The sequence below is a fragment of the Pomacea canaliculata genome, linkage group LG9 (genome assembly GCF_003073045.1).
Source record: "Pomacea canaliculata isolate SZHN2017 linkage group LG9, ASM307304v1, whole genome shotgun sequence".
NCBI lineage: Eukaryota > Metazoa > Mollusca > Gastropoda > Architaenioglossa > Ampullariidae > Pomacea > Pomacea canaliculata.
Genome location: NC_037598.1, coordinates 20,858,196 through 20,878,263, shown reverse-complemented (window position 1 = coordinate 20,878,263; position 20,068 = coordinate 20,858,196). Strand labels below are relative to the sequence as shown.

Genomic DNA, 20,068 nt, shown 5'->3' with positions numbered 1-20,068 from the left:
CAAATAAGACTAATAAGAAGACACACAAAAGAAGAAGTTGCTAAATTAGAGGTGAAATATATCCTACTGGGGCTCCGCCATGTGGCTAAGACGGCCGGCAGCAGGTAAGGTCACGTGATGTGATTACCCGGATGATTACCCAGACGTCATTTCGACAGTCATGGCCGACGGGACAACATTTCAACCGGGAACTGGGGTTGCACCAGCAACTCTTGTAGAGTTATCGGTGTCTTGCAGGTAATTTTATATACTCAGATATTTACAGCTACACACATACTTCATGACTGATCATGCTGTGGTCATTTCAACTTTATCTGTTGAGTACGTACTTAGACTTTAAAAATATCGTCTGCTTGGCGTTTGGGTTTGTTGATTGTGCCTTGTGCTATGGTATGTGGAAACCCGCATGTGATAGCTGAAGCTGTGACACATTGGATTGTTAGTTGTTTATTTTTATTTCTTTCTTAGGAAGAGAAACATCTGTATGTGTCCACTTCCTCTTTCTAGAGCTAGCATGATTCCTTTGACTTGATTTTTCAAAAATTGTTGACTGTTTTCACAATACGTTGTAAATCACATTGACAGTTTTACAAGAACTCATAAAGGCTATGATTGCTGTACTTCAACTTTTGAGCCCAAACTAATGTTTGTTATTGTTGGTATTTGAAAGTGGTTCCAATTAACATAGAGTGATTTTTAATTTATGAAGAAATTTCGTGTGTAGAGATGAGGATAAAGGAGACCATAGAAAACCCAGGAGACACAATTAAACCATCTAAGCCATTTAATTGTAGAATCCTCAGAATTTTAACATGTGCACCATACATGCATTTTTTCTTGTTTTCTAGATATTTCATATAATTATGAAACTTATTTTCAATGTTCCCACATGATATATTTGAAACATAAGATTATTGGCAAAAATAAGCCAACATTAACTATAAGTAGGTTCATCATTATAATCGTGCCTTTACTAAAGTATTGTTTTAGTCTGTAGTGTGTATAGTGGCTGTATAGCTTAGGACAGTAAAGGAATAAAATATAAATCATTGGGGGGGGGGGGGGAGATATCTTAAATAGTGGCACAATGCAAAACTAGATGTTTGTTAAGTCAGGCATCCTTGCATTTTAATAAGTCCCAAATCTACATTCAAAGCTGCAAAATATTTTCTAGCTGTAGCATAGTCATAACGAGCAGTTTGTGTGTGTGTGTGTGAATATGTTTACATGTGTAAGTACTTGCATGCATATTTATTAATTTACTCAGTCTTTACAATCTGCATCTTTAACATCAAAAATTATGGTAAAATTGCTGAAAAATTTTTAGGCATAGCATTTAAAATAAAGCAATACAAAATTCCCTTTTATGTAGTGTGTACACTTTTAGATAAGACTTTATTTTTCCTAGATGGCAATTAGAGGCAGCTCAAGGCCACAATATATTCATATCTGCAATCCACTCTTATCCATGATTCAGGTTTACATAGGAGCTACATTCATTTTCACATTACCCTCTTTGTATAATGACATCCATATCTGATGCAGCTGTTACATATGACAAAGTGCTGTTATTGTTCCGTAATTTTGATTTCCTTTTACAGGAAGTTGGTTGATGCAGATGTTTTTTCAAAGTCGGATCCTAGTAAGTTATTTGATAGTCCTATGGTTACTTCACTCTCAAACTTCCTTTCCACACATTGAAATGAAAAGCTGAAATAAAAAAGATAGAGCCTTCTATGGCATTCAACTGCCATTTTATGGTTTATCAAAAGACAAATTGGGCATCTTGTTCTAAGAGAATGCCAATAAATTTTTTTAGAGTATTGCTTATCAAGAGTCTATGCAAGCAATTTCACACATCTTTACACCTTTTCTTGACTTTTTAAAAATCCTAACTTGTTTCTTTTTCAACTGTATGCATATTTAATATATGCAAATAATGTCAACATCTCTTTATGTAAATACACATGATGCATGGTTATTATATAAAAACAAGCACACTCATGAGTATCCACATATGTACTCATTGTGCATCAATATTTCACTTGCTTTTTCAGTGGTGGTGATGTCTGTGCTCGACTCTGCAGTGAGAGGATGGAGGGAGGTACCTATGCCTTAAGTAGCCTGATTGTTTTGAGTTGCACCCCATGCATTCCAGTTGTACTGAAGTTTTAATGTTTTAATATAGACTGAAATATAAATGTTTCAAATGAATTATTTTTTATTGGTGATTGTTGTACACATCTTTTTTATAATTGTAATAAAAGATAAAAGAGATTGATTCTGTCTTTTAAAAAAAAGTACTAAGGGAGAATGTGTGTGCATGCACATATTCATGGTTCATTATGTATGCAGGTTGGTTTATGTATGCTTACATATTCACAGGAAATATGATTTTATTTTGCAGTTTGGGCGGACCGAGGTCATTTGGAATAATCTGAATCCTGACTTTGTCAAGAAGTTTATAATACATTTCTACTTTGAGCAAGCCCAGAAACTCAAGTTTGAAGTGTGAGGAATTCTTTTTCAGATAGTTGGGTTTTTTGTTTTGTTTTTTTGTTTGTTTTTTTTTTAAACTCCATTTCATCTTATAGCTACACTGCCCTGCAGTATGTATGCATTATGATTTTCACACTTTTTATTTTTCATAAGTTATATCTCATTATGAGGGTGTTTAAATAGGTGTAGGTAGAATATATGTGCATCAGAGGATGATGAAGCGGGGTGAGCGAGCGAGGTCAATTAATAGCTCTTGTTAGGCTCTCTCCTATTCTTGCACTTTGCCTGGAAGTAAAGAATTATTGATGAACCAATAATAATAATTATTATTTCAAGGATAAGAAATAGGCGACATTTTCTGATACCCACCAAAAGCACTTAACAATAATTAAGGACGGTAAAAAAGAAAGCAAAGGTTGGGTCAGGGAGTGGGGCAATCTACAAATGCATCAATGATTAAGACAGAGAAACACCCGAATGTCATGAAAGTTTCCAATGATTTTATTTGTTATTTAATTTAATTTTAATAACTGTTTTAAATCCATGAATAATATATTTCAAAATGCTTTTCTTTTACACTGCTATCAAGAATTTTTGTTTAAATATGACTTATGCTTTCAGTTATGATGTTGATGCTACAACTGCTGATCTTTCAAAGCATGTGAGTAAACACGTTTAGATAGCAAATATATGTTTATGCTTTCATTCATATAAGCATATACTGCTAAAGAAGTTTAACAAATTTACAGCTAAAATTGACTCTGGTGTATTTGTTATTTAGGGACTTTTGCCTTGATGCAACAATGTGCATATGTCTTCCTTTAATTTCTGCTATAAAAATACAGGAATTTTTTTTTTGTTTTGTTTTTTTTGTGAAAGGCTTTGACAGGGCTTGGTATAAGAAAAATTTCCCCAAATTATAGAAAAAGGTGAAAATTGTGTATTCGGTTTAATAAAGATCTTGTGATTATAAGGGGTTTATTTGCTCACATTTTTGTAAACAGTAGTACTTTACACTGAGCTCAGTTTAGTCATTCAAAAAAAAAAAAAGGAGATATGGTCGATTTTTTTATATTTTTATAACATAGTTATTGGTAATTAACTTTGTTTTGTTTTATTTTGATCAAAATTTTTATTTTCCTGTTTACAGGATTTTCTGGGTAGAGCAGAATTTACACTTGGGGAAATTGTGTCATCGAACAAGCTTGCCAAAAAACTTATGTGAGTAGCCAGAACTTAAAAAGTTTTACATTATCCCTTTAATGAAGATTTTAAAAACAATGAATATGCAGGCATGCACACATATATGTTTCATTTATGTTTATCACATTTTGCTAACAAATCAATAAATTAATTATATATCTTCGGCATATTTTTTCCCCAGTGGTCCAAAGAAAGATAGTGGAACTATCATTGGTAAGTTTGCTTTTTTTTGAAGTGATGTTAACGTTTCAGTAATGGTGACATACTTTTCAGTCCCTTGGGTGACTGAATCTTTTAGGTCCCTAAATGACTGTTTCCATCCCTCTGAATTAAGATATTGTTTGCTTTTCCTCAAATCGTTTTATCAAAAATAAATGAGAAAAATGCATGCATATAAGCACGCACGCACACGCACACACATAAACAGAGTTCTCTCTCTTTTTTTTTTAATGCTTGCTCGCTTTTTCAGTCACTCATAGACATGCTGCTACCTCCTTACAAAATTTTACATGACTGTTTTGAAGGTTATTCGGAATTTTTTTTTTGCTGCCCATTTATAGATATCCATCAGACATATAGGCTTTCCTTTACAGACATCTTCAATCCCTCACCCCACCCCTTCATTTATGTTTTGTCATTGTGATGACTAGAATAGATTATTAAATGTTTAAACAGAGATGTGCATTTCTTAGTCCCTTCTGCAATTATTTCAATTGAAGGTTGAAAATATACAAGATATGCTCATATTATACTCATATAATATGCTCATATTATGTTTGTTATGCTCATGTTATGTATGTGGTTGGGCTTTTGAGCAAAAGAGCAATTTTTGTCTTGGACTTTCTTGGACTGACAATAAAGTTTGATTTGATATGTAAATTCCATTTTTTAAATAATTTTTCAACAGTTTCTGCAGAGGAGATGAACAGTTGCAAGGTTAGTGAATAGTCTAAGTCTACCTAGAAAGAATTTATCCATTAACATTGAGATGAAGATCAGTAATGTTGCCAAAGAGATCTTTGGCTAAAAGATAATTATTTAAATAAAAGTGTTGTTCTGTATGTTCCATAAGAAAATGTGGGACATTAAGTAAATGACAGCTTTGGGTAATATTTTAAGGAAGCAAAACTTTAAAGTAACAGTGAAGAATGTACATGTAATCTTATTAAAGATGGTTTATTGGTATGCAGAATTTTGTTTTTCATTACTGTTGAGATAGTAAAATCTTTTTGATTTTTGGTGGATATGGCTTTATTACATTAAAAATAAGAGGAGTTTACTGATTATTGCATTAATCTGTCACTTTTTAAAGCTGAGATTAGTGTCAATAATATTTTTAACTATAAGAAATTCACATCCACTCATTGAGTTTGGAGGATAAGATCAAGTTTTTTTACTATTGTACTAATGTGCTAATTTACTAAAGAATATTTCCTTAACCCTTAAGTAAAACAATTCAAAATATTAGATTTTTTTATGTTAATATACATATTAATCAGTCTTTGCTCTTAAGATATACAGTGAAGGTTGGCTGTCATCTGTTTATAGGGCTGACTGCCTTGCAGTGATATAGCCTTAGTTGATGGCTTGGTGTAAAACACCAATCACCCCCAACCTCACTCTTAAGATATCCCATAAATCTAGAACAGTGTTGCCCAATCTTTTCTCGCCCAAGGCCCGCACTGGACATGATGTAAAATCTCACTGGCCTGAACATGGCAGTTTTGCCAAAATCATGACATTAAAAATGAAATTATATTGTGTCTAGTTAAAATGAGCAGGCCAGAAGAGGCATCTTTGCGGGCTGGATGTAGCCTGCAGGCCATGGGTTGGGCACCTCCAATCTAGAAAGACACATCACAGGGCAAGGTAAAAAGATTTTAGGGCTATATTTTATTACTTTTACTGTGTAGGAACAAGCCACAATGCAGTTTTGTGCCCACAATCTGGATAAGAAAGACTTCTTTGGAAAATCAGATCCTTTTTTAACATTTTCCAGATGTAATGAGGATGGCAGGTGAGTTTAGGAGATGAAGAATTTTGCAATTTTCACTCTATTTAAAGGTCAATTTTCATTCTATTTAAAGGTTCTAACAAAGAAAGAAAACAAATTGAAGTGTATATGTTTTGTCACTAGGTTGTTTTGTATAGCCACTGCAACAGTCTAGTTTCTTGTCATTACTTTTGCTTCAGCTATTCCAAATGCCGTTGAACTTTGACAAAGAAAGGAAGAGATTTGCATTTGCATCTGTTTGCTTTTATGGCTTTTGCATTCTCTCCAGGAAAATGTCACAGTTTATTCTGTATATATTTCATTTCTTGATTTTCATTTTTAAGTGTGTATGTTTGTGATTAACAGCTATACAGTAGTTCACAGAACAGAGGTCATCAAGAAGACATTAAACCCAACATGGAAACCTTTCTCTGTCCCTGTGAGAAGTTTGTGCAATGGAGACTATGAAAGGCAGGGCATATTGATTTGTTTTTTTTTAAATTATTGTAAATATTTACTGTAGAACACAAAAAAGCCCCAAATCTTCTGTATAGTTTTATCTGAAAGTAAACTTAAAAATTAAGATGGTGGTATTTTGGTTATTAAAAATAATAATAACAAATGTGTGATTTGTATAGCACATAATCACACTCATGAAGGAATATGCTTGCAGTGCTTGAGACAAGTAGGACACATGGACAGAATATGAAGGACAAAGAGAGAAACAACTATGCAGACAAGTAATAAAAAACAAACATAGAAGACACAAAAAGGAATCAGAGAACAAATAATAAGGATGTAGAGCGTCATAAATTTGTAGAGGAAGAGGAGCAGGTGAACTAGTCAGTTGACTACAGTCACAACTATTGACAGCTGTGTTGCTTGGTGTAAGGAGTAATCCGTGTTCTTAGTGCACATTTAAAGGATTTGATGGTGGGCAGATATAGAAGGGAGGAGAGTTCCACTGTTTTGCAGCACACTAAAAATCTGGTGACGATATGTGGTTGTTCTGGTGATAAGGATAGAGAGCATACAGGCATCAGGTAAAGGGCAGTGTTACAAATTAAATGTGGTAGTGGTCTGTGCCAGGTGTCACTCGGCACCGCCAGCGCTTTGTTGCGATGTCTCACCCCACGTTTCAGCCGCACGGCTGTGACCCAACCTGCCTAGATCATTCTAACAGGTGCGTGAGCAAGTGTGACTGACACAAGCCTTTGTGTCTGGAATTTTCTGGAATGCAGAAAAGAACGCATCTGTAATGAGGAGATGCAGGATGTCTCCAGAACCCTTTGTATATTGTGTATAAGCGGTGAGTGGGAGTGTTAAAGCAGTCACTTGAAGTCAGAATAAACAGTAGAGAGTAGAAACTATTGTGGGCATGTGTCGCTGCATACTTTGTTGTGTTAGACTTGTGTCACCTTTAGTCAGCGAGTGTTTCTGTGGCCAGAGGTGCGAAGTGCGTGTCACTGTTGAAGTAGCAGGAGTCGCTGCTAGAGCAGTTTTTTCAGCGTGTTTTGCTGATGATTGTGTTTCCAGCAAGTCACTGATTTGGCAGCATGTATACAAGTGGACAATGCTGTACAAAGTGTAAATAAAGTGCTTTGTTTGAAATATATTCAACTACAAAGACACAGTTTCTTGGAGAGGTTGACACCATAGATTCAGGACCCACGAGTCATTGATGACGACATAGACGCCTAGGACTTATGCTTTGTCACTCAATTTAATACGGACAACAACCACACCTATTTTATTCAGTAACAGGCGAAGTAGTGTAGTTGGGATGTTAGTTTATTCTTTGTTGCTCATTCCTTTGAGGAGCATAGGGCCACAACAACACCTCGCCAGCGGACCCAGTTTTGGGCAGCCCCCTTCATTTGGGCCCAGGTAGTTCTGATGTCCTTTGCCTCGCTCTCTACTGTTCTTTTCCAAGTCTGCTTTGGGGTTGGGATGTAGGGGATGAGAAATAGTCTGGGAAGGAGCCTGCAAAGAAATTAAAACACAACACAGTTTGTACTGATTTGAAGGTAGTGAAGAAAACAAAGAGGAGTTACATGGTCCTGTTTCCTAGCTCTAAGCACCAGACGTGCAGTGGACTTCTGTACTTTCTAGAGTTGCCTACCTTGACTTACTTGGGTACTTGACGTACTTGATGAGCAATGAACAGTATCTGCTTCCATCCATTTTATCATTGTTAAGTTTAAGTTTGTTCTGTGCCATCTAATCTCTAACATCACTAATATAGACTTCAGTGGTGTTAAGAGCAGAGTGAGACTCAGCTGGATAGAGTAGTACAACTGTGTGTCATCAGTATAGGATTGATCAGAAACATAATGAGACTGGATGCATGATGAAAGTGGTTTTGCGTACAAAATGTACAGAATGGACCAAATACTGAGCTTTGGGGGACCTAGCAAAAAAGTGGAGTAGGGCAGGATGTTTGACAATCAATAGCAAAGTCTGGGCCTTATCAGTTAGGAGTTGAACCATGTTAATGCAGATCCAGGAATTCCATAACAGATGCAAAGTCTTTGAAGGAGCAAAGAGGGTCAGTAGTGTCAATCAGAGCTAAGTCAGAAACAACACCACTGTCAAGGGCAGATAATATGTCCATGGTTACTTTGATGAGAGTAGTTAATAATAATGTGCCAGGTTCTAGCTAGAAGATTCTCCTGTGCACTTCCAGGAAACCAAAATTATCCATTTGTGGTTTCAGTAGAGCAACATGAGACAGGGATTGAAGAGTACATTTAATATGAAAAGGTAGAAGATCCATAGCCATAGAGACAGGACTAGCTGCTTTGCCATGATATAGCCTGTTGCTGGCTCAGCACAAAACACCAGTTATCACACTTACACACCCATACACACATATCCCCTTCCCCACCGTGAATGTAGAGGCAATAAGCCTTAAGTGTTTCAACAAATATATATGAGTATTTTTTTGGCAGAAATCCAACACTATGCCACCTTTTACCATCTTTATAAATCATATAACCATACCTAGAAAGAGGAAGTTTTCAAGTTGTGCAAGCCTTGACCCACTGCATTTTCTGCTGCAAAGTGTAGCTTGATACCCGTTAAAGTCTTCTTAACGAATAAAAAAGACACTAATGAAGTAACCACACCCCAGTTATAAATACACTATCAAGGGTACCATTGTTTGCCCAAGTGATGTCCCTTCATCTGGATGGCTGTTAGCAATCAGTGTGTGCTTAGGAAGGGTGCCCAGTAGTGCAGTTGTTACAACAATTGCTTGTCACCACTTCAGTGAGAACCAAAATCTCCCAGATTTAGATCTTGGGATACTCTCTCTATATGTGACACCTGTTCACATGGCTGGCATTCAGGGTCTTTCTCTGAGTTTACTTCCCCTCTCTTATCACTTTTCTTGCCTCATAGTGTAAAATAACCTTTAGGTAGAAGCACTTTCCTGCCAAGCCAACTCTTTCTAGGGGAGATTTTAACATTGTGTTACTGCTGGCCATAGCATCTCTTGCTTGCTTGTTCTTACTTACTCCCTCTGTTACACACACGCACCGTACACTCACACATACAATCCTCTGATGCTGCTGTTTGAGAACTTTTTTTTCCATTTGAAGACATTTCTAGCATTTTATGACAAGTAAAACAAACTTTAGGAATAGGCATGTTCTGAATGAGAATACAGCAAACCGAAATTAATATACGCCTTCCTGCAGACAAAAAGAACAGTCCTGCAAAATTGGGTTAGGGTCAGACAAACATTGCTATTTTGCATAGCATATGTGTGCGCATGCACACACACATATATCTATGCACATAAACAAAGAGAAATAGAGAAGGCAGCAATTCACTTATTGTATTAGATATTCTATAAGCATATTTTGCTGTATATATTCATGCCACAGCCCTTAAAGTAAACCAAGCTTCATGAAACCTTTATATGACCAATATATATATGAACAGGTTTATTTACAATCAATATTAAGTTTTTCTTCAAAGGTATTTACATTAACATTTTTATGCTATAGTTGTTTAAAATAGGTTTATATCTGTTCCAGATCAATAAAAATTGAATGCTACGATTGGGATGCGGATGGAGGGTATGCATTACTAAATTAAATGTTTTTTAATGCATTAGCTTATTTAAGGAAGAAAATGTTCTTCTTTTCATGCAGGAAATTTTTAGCTTTGTTAGGACATACGCCAGTTGCAAAGTTAATGTTTCATTGGTAAAATAGCATTGCTAGAAAGCTGTAGGTTGAAGTTATTGATAATCTTGACTTCAGGCATGACTACATAGGAGAGTTTACGACAACATTGCGAATGCTTTCTAAAGGTCAAGGGGAATGCAACAAATATGAGGTAATTATGGTTTTTTATTACAATATTTACAATGCTCAAGACTAAAACTGAAATATAAACAGTTCTCTCCCTTTGCCTATTAGACTGAGGGGATCAGCTTTCCTAGATTTTGTTTATGTTTTGCTTCGAGTTGGATAAAAGCATTGGACTTAAATGTTTACATGTGCTTCTGCTGCGTTTTCTTCCTGTTTTGGTTTGCAACAGGACTGTATGCAGTGTTATTTTGAAGTGCGAACTGTTTGGATCTATTGGCTGGATTACACTCCACTGTGGTTCACTCGCTTTGGCAGCGAGCTTGAGCTTCATTGAATAAACTAAAGTGATGATCACCCTCTTGCAGTTTCATCTGATAACATTTCTTCATATTCTCCAGATTACTCTTTATCTTCCCAGTATTCTCCTGATTTCACTGACCTTATTCTCTGGAGTCGTTACCTTTGAATCTACAGTGATCGCCCTTTACTGGGGGTCCTCAAGGGGGTATTTCAAGTCCTCGCAATGTTCTTCCTTCTACATCTTTGTTACTATTTTGTGATTTTGCTCTACATCTTTGTTACTTTTTTGTTAACTTGTTCTACATCTTTGTTACTATTTTGCGATCTTGTTCAGCGCAATGAGTCCGCCTTTGGCTGAGATATTGCGCCTTATAAATTCCCACATTATTATTAAAATTTCTCTCACTTTTGTAATTACAAGTATTATTACCTTTAACTTTAAAATGCATGCATTTATACATTCCTTGCATATGTGTGCATGTGCATACACATGGAAATATGTATGATTGCATTCTCTCCCCCACCTCTAACTGGGGTCTCTTTTGGCCAGCTATGATACAGGATGAATTGTATGTTTTATGTTTATGTCTAGTTAACTCAGATTTTGAAAGAAAATACTGCACGATATTGATGGCAGGACATTTGCTTAATCAAATATGCAGCAGCGTTATTGGGTACAAAATTATGCAGTTTGGAAATTTTATAGTCTTGGTGTTGGAAAAACTGCAGCGATCAGTGAGTGGTTAATGTTTGGCCAAGAGAAGTACATTTGTATATGGATATGTGTGTGTGCATAAGGAAGTGAAAGAATGGGTGGGTGGAATGGTGAGGGCTAGTTGGGGGTATGATGGGGTTTTCAACTTTTTAATGTTTGTGTGTGCATACGCACATACGCATGTGCACATGCAAGTATATATGTGACTATAAGCAAATATCTGTAAGCTTTGACATATATTTTGCAATATACTACAGATGGTTTAAGATGATTCTATTTCAAAAGTAATCTGTAATTCAATTGAGCCACATTATATAAACCTATCAATAGTCTCGCTAAATGAATGTAGTCATTGTGCTCGAAGTAATTTAAAAAAAATTTTCAAACCTTGCTTTCACTAACATTTATGTTGTATTTATTTGATTATACATTGCATATATATTGAATGTTTATTCCTGAATTTTTTTTAATTTGTGTGCATATGTGTGTGCATGGGTAGTGCATCAATGCTAAGAAGAAAGCAAAAACATTTATGTTGTATTTATTTGATTATACATTGCATATATATTGAATGTTTATTCCTGAATTTTTTTTAATTTGTGTGCATATGTGTGTGCATGGGTAGTGCATCAATGCTAAGAAGAAAGCAAAAAAAGGCAGCAAGTATCGCAACTCAGGAGTGGTGAGTACATGATAAAGCTTAAGATTTCTTTCAAAGAAACATGAGCAAAATGTATAGACAGCCTACATCAAAAAATAAATGTTACAAATTTCAGAAGACTGTCATGAGCAATAGTTCATCCACATTGATGAGTTTATTTTAGTTTCAAAGGTCAGATGCATAGTGATGTATTTGTGTAAAAGAAAAAAAAAGGTTTTTTTTTAGATGTAAAGACATCCCAGTATTTGAATTTTAGATCAGGATTAGATATATTTCCACAAGTTTCATTGTTTCACAATTTACAAACAAATATTTTGGTTAGTAGTTTATCATTTTTTAAACTACTGTTTTTTGATGGTTTTTGTTTTTGTTTTTGTTTTTTGTAGATTGATCTGATGTCCTGTCGTATTGAGACAATTTACACATTCCTTGATTATATCCGTGGAGGGTAAGGATAATGGTTATTTATATAACTATGAATGTAAATCATGACAAGTTGCACAAGTGGCTTGATATGACTGGTAGCAATGTGTTTGCGAGAATGTTATACCAGAGAAAGTATAGGAAATAAAATACAAAGAAAAACAAGCTGCATGAATTTATTGAGGATATATATTAATTCACATTATGTAAAGTACACCAATTCCAGAAGGATACTTTATCAGTTTGGTTAATTTTGGAATATTCTCACTTCTTTTGCCCCAAAGTTTTTCTTTAACTTTAAGATCTCTTTCTGAAATGTACTGTGTTGAAAGATGATTATTCTGTTTAAATGACATACTCTACAAATAAACTTAAAATTTCATAGATTAAGATGTGTTATTTCCCTGAAATCTTTTGCTGTTTGCCACATATAACATTTAATTATTTTTTAAAGTCAAGGTTAGTCTAGGGCCGCAATGGTAAAGTTCATGTAGTTAAGACAGGATTATGAGCCTTTGTTTAAGTACACATAATTTCTCTTTGAATATAGCCCCATTGTGTCAGGCTGGACAAGTCTGAAGTGTTTTAGACACCGAGTTAACATAAAATCAAATACTTTTAAATAAGCAGTATTTTATTGGACATTAATGTCAGGTAGCCTGGATTCACAAGATTTTTTGCTAATTGCAAATACTTTTTGGAATACTTCTCAAGCAGTACTATACATTAGACTAAAAAAAACCTGCAGGTTTTTGTGTTATGGCTGCACTTTATTTACAGAACAAGAATACACTGCACATTTGCAGTGGATTTTACAGCCTCCAATGGGGATCCCAAGTCTCCAACGTCCCTGCACTACATGAACCCATATCGCCCAAATCCATATGCTACAGCCATTCTTGCAGTAGGCACCATCATTCAAGACTATGATACGTAAGTGATTTTCTGTTTAAAATTCATTGTATATATTTTTGTTTCCCCGGTAAACATTAGCATTTAATTCTTTTTTTAAGTATTATTGCTTTATGCCCTAGTACAACATGCTTTAAATAAACTAAGATTTTTGTCCTTGAAGTTTGAATTCATAAATCTTGTGGCAGGGATAAGTTGTTCCCAGCACTTGGGTTTGGTGCTAGACTGCCTCCAGATGGCATTGTTTCTCATGAATTTGCATTGGTAAGTATAAATTATATTATTTGCATTTGCATCTTTGATTTAAAGGGGTGGTGTGTTTTTTTCCTTCATAGTATAATGTCAGAACTTTAGGGCCTGAGAACATAATCTGCACCTGATGTCATTATCGCCACTCTTTTTTGTCTTTCATAAGCTTGTACAGATGATCAGAATTAAATTGCAAGTTGCAGTTTTGAGCCTAAATTTTCATAGAAATGAAAATTGCTTTACCTAGTGTTTGCGCACACATGCATGTATTCACACACACACTTAAAGGAGCTTGGTCTCTTATAAGCAAAGTTGAAACTGTGCATGGAAGACAAGAAAGGCAGACAGCTTAAGGGTCTCAAAACAGATCTGGTAGGATCTCAATCTGATTTTATACAGTATTTTAATATAGTTTAAATTATTTGGTTTTATTTGCGGTCTGACTCCATTTATTATTTTCTCATTATTATATACAGAATGGAAATCCTCAAAATCCATATTGCCAAGGTGTGCAAGGTGTGTTGGATGCTTACCATAGGACTATTTCTGCTGTTCAGTTGTATGGACCAACCAACTTTGCACCATGTATCAACCATGTTGCCAGGTGATTAGCTGCTGGAATAACCTAGCTTTAATTATGCCTGACCTGAAAACCTCTTGAAGAAATACCTTTTATAATCCATAAACTCTTTTGCTCACTTCTTAATCTTTCACCTTTATCCATGCACCTTGTTTATTTTTGCCATGGTTTTATCTGTTTGCTGTCATTTGTATTTCTTTATTATTACTATCGGTTCATTTATAGACTTTCGTGCACCGTGCATTAAGCCACCCTTGATAGAAATGAATGCACTCTACAAATTCAATTATTGTTATTATTATAGCAGTTAGGTCAAATTTGAGCCATGTTGTAGGTAACAGGGGCCAGGTGCACATTCTGTCTAACTTATAAAGCAAAGCAGTCAGTAAAATGCTCATAAACTATAAGGAGATCGGCTGATTGCTTTACATCAGCCATCTAGCAATGCTATGTGCACCTAGCCAACCTTGTTATCTTTATTGTAAAGCTAATCCATTATTTTTATCTTTAAAGAGCGGTTTCGCTAATTTTCACCTGTCAGAGCACGATTCAGATAACACTTTTATTTATTTTTTATAGGCATTAATAATGTTAGTGTCTTATGATTTTGTTGTTCTTTACAAAGGGAGTAATGTCCTACTTGCAGTTAGGCACCCCCAGGTGGAGAAGTTATACAGGCAAGTGAATATGACTATAGTCACTTGTTCTTACAGTTCTGTGTTCCTTGTTGTATTTCAATATATATTCACTTGATGCTTTCAGGTTTGCACAATCAGCAGCCAGTGGCAATGATTACTTCATTCTTCTGATCATTACTGATGGTATTATTACAGACATGCCACAGACAACTGAGGCCATTGTAAATGTAAGGGAAAAGGAAAATTTTCAAAATTTTTAGATAGCTATAGATGACACAACAATGAATCCAAATTTTAGATGAATTTAAATTTCTCGATCACAATATGTTCAGAACCTATTTTTAAAAGGGACTCCAGCTGTCAGACATTTTTCTTGTTTTTCTCTTGCCTCACTCTTTGAAATGAAAGAGGTAAGGTATCCTAGGAAGATGCAAGAAAAAAAACATAGTTTAAAGCAACAAATCAGAGTTATAAGGTAAGGAATTTCCAGGTAGATCCTAAGGTTATTTCCATTCTCTTTTTATATAAGGAAACATTTTTTGAGTCTGTGATTCTGTACAACTCATGGTACTAAAGTGCAAAAAATCTTATGTGGTCTAAGATGAGACTGTCTTTTAGAAGAAAGTGTTCTTGTCTCCAGGCCTCATCTTTGCCAATGTCCATCATCATTGTTGGTGTTGGAGATGCAGATTTTGAAGGTGAGTCAACTCTCTTGCTAGGATCATTCTTTAGCAGAACTTATTGCAGCAAGAAACCTCCTCCAACCTTAACACAAATATGATTTGTAAAATGTGGCATTTCAATTGCTGTGTATTATACTCTACTTCTACTTCATATTGTCACTGACTAATCCTGTCTAAAAATAAACTGAATATGAAGGTCACGAGGTCAGTGACCTCAGAAAATATGTGAGCAAGATCTGGACACTAAATGATTCTTAATTACGTGATTGAAGTATTTGCCTGGCTGGTCTGAGTTGTGACAGTAGACCATAAATATGTAAATTCTTTTTTTTTTCTGTTTTACTTCTTCCTCATAATCCTTTATTTTTATAAATAAGATTCACTCACATACATCCACTTATAGACACGTGCACTATTTTTTTAACAAACTAGAATACATGTGTACTATTCCATGTATCATTTATATTCTATTTTCATGATTTTCTTGTGTTCATGATTGATACCTTCACTTTGTATGCACAGCCATGGAGATTTTAGATGGGGATGATGTTCGTCTTTCATTCAAAGGACGTTATGCTGAAAGAGATATAGTACAAGTATGCCTCATTTTTTTCATCAACAACAGCAGTACTTACTGAAATGCAATATTTAAAAAAATGTCCAGGAACTATATTTCTCAGCAAAAGGATTTTTCTGATACAATTTTATAGGAGCAGACCTGTAAATTTATGTTCACTTTTTTAAAGTCTATTTCTCAAAGCTAACAAAGATTTTAAATATCTTGTGTCTGCCACTTTTAATGCTTTCTTAAATATTTTACTAACAAGTGTAAACCATCTAAAAGTACCAATGCAACAAAGTATTCCAACTTATTCTTTGATAAAAAGATAGCATATATTATTAAATGTACAAAAGTTTTATTTTCCCATAACAATGGTTGGTTTATAACAGTTTGTACCCATGAGAAACTTCGTCGGAAGAGGCGGTGATGATGTGGCAGCAGTACAGGAGAGGCTTGCCAAAGAGGTCTTGGAGGAGATTCCAGACCAGTTTTTGTCATACATGAAGCGCCACAACGTCAAACCAAAGCCCCCTCTACAGCGTCAGGGAACCATCTCATCAGTGCGGTCATTGCCTTCATCAGAACAGTGAGAAGTGAAAGAACTGCAGTGAATTTGAGGACCTGTCTTTTGTTATTATTATCATCAGCACACAAGAATGAAAGTTTGTTGGGTTTTTTTTTTTTTGGGGGGGGGGGTAGGGCAGGTTTTTGCTGGGGTTTTTTCACAACTCCTACAACATTTCATCAGCGTGCATATGGCAACAGTTGGTCAGTTATAGGATCCAGGATGTTTCCCATGTTGACAAATCAACAGAATTTAGGGGATTCTGGATTGCTTGTTTTCACATATTTTAGACCAGGGGAGGGCAATTAATTTTCCAAAGGGGCCGCATGAGAAATTGGGATGGTTTTAGAGGGCTGGACTAATATAGTAAACTCAGTTTTACCCAATACTGTATATATAGTATATATACTGGCAGGCGGGCCAGCGGGCGGGCCGGTCAGAGACAGGAGGCGGGCCGGATCCGGCCCGCAGGCTGCCCTTTGCCCAGGTCTGTTTTAGACCATAAAAAGAAAATTGTTCATTATGTGATAATATAAACCTTTATAGACACTGATGTTTTTGGAGTTTTTGTTCATGGTATTGGTGTTCTGCGTGCTTTTTGGAGTTGACTGTATTTTGTTTACATGCATGTGAAAGAGTATATCATTGAAAGAGTGAGTGTAAGCTTTCTTGAAGATCACACATACCTGATGATGTTTTGTAGTAATGATGACTTGACAATATGATATTTTGGTGTAATATTTCACGTAAACTTGCAATCATATCTTGACTGCAAGAAATGCTTTGTAGCATTACAGAATTAATTACTTTGTCCTATTTGTTGGCTTTTTCCAATTGGGGAAGATGTGGGGTAAGGTGTAAAGAGAGGGGCTAAAGTTCACTGTATTGCTAGAAATTTATGAGGAATATAAATTGCATATTGCAGTCCTGAAAATACTAAAGATACATTGTGATATGTTTTAACAATTTGTGTGATTGATTTTGTAGACTTTACAGGGTCCTCATGGAGCTGTTCAAAGTTGGGTGGGAGTTTTTTTCTTATGATAATCTCTTTATCACCATTTCTTACCCTCTTTTCAGTAAAATGGCTCTCATCAGCTTCGGCATACCAGAAAACAAATCTAATAATTTTTTGTAGGGCATTGAAATTAGAAATGATCTTTTTATCATGTACATATATTTGTTTTGTATGGGGGTATACGGATAGCATTCACATGTGTCCATCTGTAAGTTTCAACAATCGTGTCAGTGATAAGCTCATGTAAGTGTAAAATCAGAAGTTCTTTGTACATATATAAACTTGATCAAGGGTATATAAATTTGGTCTGTGTTTTTGCCATTTATGTCCACCCTTTGGCCAATGTGCCCCCCTACTTTTCTGTACATAGAGGTGATCTTCATTATTATATTGTCTTTTAATTCACACCCAATATTCCCTCCACCTGTCCTCCCTCCCCACAACTCCAAAAACACCGTTCTGTTGATATGGTGCCAATCCATATATATATATTGTTGTCAAATGTTACCATAAATATTTTCAGGTATGTTAAAGAGTTTTATATACCTTTAAAAATTTTTCTCTTTTTCTGTTTCCTGTAAAGAAAGTGATTTTGGAAAGGTTTGTATGAGCTGTTTGAAGTGACACATTTTTTTTCAAGTTCTTCTGTCTTCTTTTCAGTATGAAAATTTTAGTTTTAAATTTTGTTGGTAGAGCATCTCCTCTTTTGTGTAAATTGACGACTGAAAAAATTCCTGTAGTCATACTAGTTGCCTCTGCTTTTGATCGATGATAAGATATAAATTTTCATAGTCTACCCAGAGACATAAGGAAGAAGTGTTTTTGCAGCATCTTTCTTTTGTACAATTTTTTTAGCTGTTTTTATATTGCTTATATCAGCTACATGCAGTAAGTTTTCGAGGATGTGTTGGCATGTGTTTTACTTTTAATGCCTTTTCCCCTGTCCCCAAGGTTTACTGAAAGGCCATGACAGTATCCACTGTCAGCTCATTGGGTTAGGGTTATTTTATATAAAACACATTGTATTACAGTTATTTAAGCACAAAACATTGGTTAGAATGAATGATTCGTATTTTTCTATATTACATTTTCACTGTTATAAATGTTTACATATAGACTTAAAAAAATTGACAGTGCTGTTTTAAAATTTTCTTTATCACTATCTACCTGAGGATGATTTAGATCATGTAGCATACATAGTCATGATCACATTCTGGTCAAATTTGTTTACTTTTGGCTTGGTGGGATAGAGAAAACTTAGATGATAGAAATGTTGATTATAATTTGAACTGTGTTTACCTTTTTTTAAATTTCTTCTTGGAGGGTATGGGTTTGTGATGTCCATCAGCTAATCCAGTCTTGTATATTCATTTCTTTTATAATGGTCAATGCCAAAAGTGAGCAGTGTTCAGGCAGCTATTCATTGGTTTATCTGTATTCTCTTACTGGCATTTTTGAAGCCCCCTCTTAACACATATATTTCGTGAATCAAAGCTGCTGTTCTGTCAGGACTAGCAAATTTTTTCTGCTGGTTCATCCTGTGTTTCAAAATGAATTCGTGAGCAAACAGCCTCCTCCAGCTCTCATATTCTTTATTGAAAGAGCTATTTCTATGTCTAGCATTTGCTTTATTATTTCATTTCTAGAGTGTTCAGATTTTGGTCGTTATAATTTGTTCAAGAAGTTATGCCTGAAATCATTTTTAATGTCCTTTCTCAGAACTCTGACTTGTTTCTTATGCATTAATAGAGCAATTGTAACCCCTGTTTGTTGATGGAGAGCTAAGAGTAAAACAGTTCACAATAAGATAAAATACCATAGCATTATGTTGTACAGAATACTGATGGGGCAAAGTTTTGCATTTTTAGAAAACACTGTCAAGTAGCAACAAATGATAATAGTTAAATTTTGCCACAGTTATCATCTGTAAATCTTGGTTGAATAGTTAATTTAGATTTTAAAATCTATGAAAAATCTGTGTTTTGTTTCAACTTTTATTGTGATTGACAAATATCATTTTCAAGCAAACCACATTTCACATGTTTTAGATCATTCATGTGAGACATACAGAAGATGTGAGAGAAGGCTGAGGCCAGGGTGGTGAATATCGAATATTAAGTCTTAAACTATTTGTTTGAACAAGTTTTCAGTTGCTTTAGAGTATATGCTCATTTATCTATGTATCCATTTTTTTAAAATAAATATTGAATATAGGCAAATACCATATAACTGTTGTTTTTCCAAAAGCCTTGTGCTGATCTTCATAATCTTTCGGTTTCTTTTGTTTCTTTTTTTTTTTTTTTTAACTTATATCCAGCATATTTTGATTTTATATGTGTTTGCAAGCAGCGATCTTGTTGCTGCTGAGAGGAACTGGTGTATACTCAGGGTTGTCCATGGGACATATTTTTCTATCCCGTCCCATGGCAATTTATGCCTGTCCCATCCCATCCCATCCCACGGGATGTTTCCCATGGGATTCCCATGGTATTAACAATCCTATGGACAACACTGAAAACCACTTTTCGGCTTTTGTTCTATAATTCCTGCTACTTCACATACAATAGATGATTCAGAGGAAAGATTTAAATCCTTGATGAATGTAAATTTATTTTGCAATATCAAGTATCGACTACCATGGGAAATACAAATGTGTGCTGTCCCATCCCATCCCATCCCATGGGACGTTTCCCATGGGATTCCCATGGGATTCCCATTCCTATGGACAACACTGTGTATACTATC

At 35.1% G+C, this 20,068-nt stretch overlaps 1 protein-coding gene across 1 annotated transcript; it reads left to right on the top strand.

Moving 5' to 3' along the window:
• The first annotated feature begins 124 nt into the window (after positions 1–124).
• On the top strand, positions 125–19,834 carry LOC112572854 (copine-8-like). The gene is made up of 21 exons (XM_025252774.1): positions 125–237; positions 1,602–1,642; positions 2,058–2,104; positions 2,408–2,511; positions 3,121–3,160; positions 3,650–3,720; positions 3,884–3,915; positions 4,610–4,638; positions 5,616–5,719; positions 6,062–6,166; positions 9,739–9,780; positions 9,967–10,042; positions 11,658–11,714; positions 12,080–12,141; positions 12,897–13,049; positions 13,217–13,292; positions 13,754–13,881; positions 14,620–14,722; positions 15,136–15,193; positions 15,701–15,774; positions 16,130–19,834. The coding sequence occupies exons 1-21, from the start codon at positions 161–163 to the stop codon at positions 16,328–16,330; spliced, it is 1,680 nt and encodes a 559-aa protein (XP_025108559.1). The 5' UTR covers positions 125–160; the 3' UTR covers positions 16,331–19,834.
• Positions 19,835–20,068: the final 234 nt, after the last annotated feature.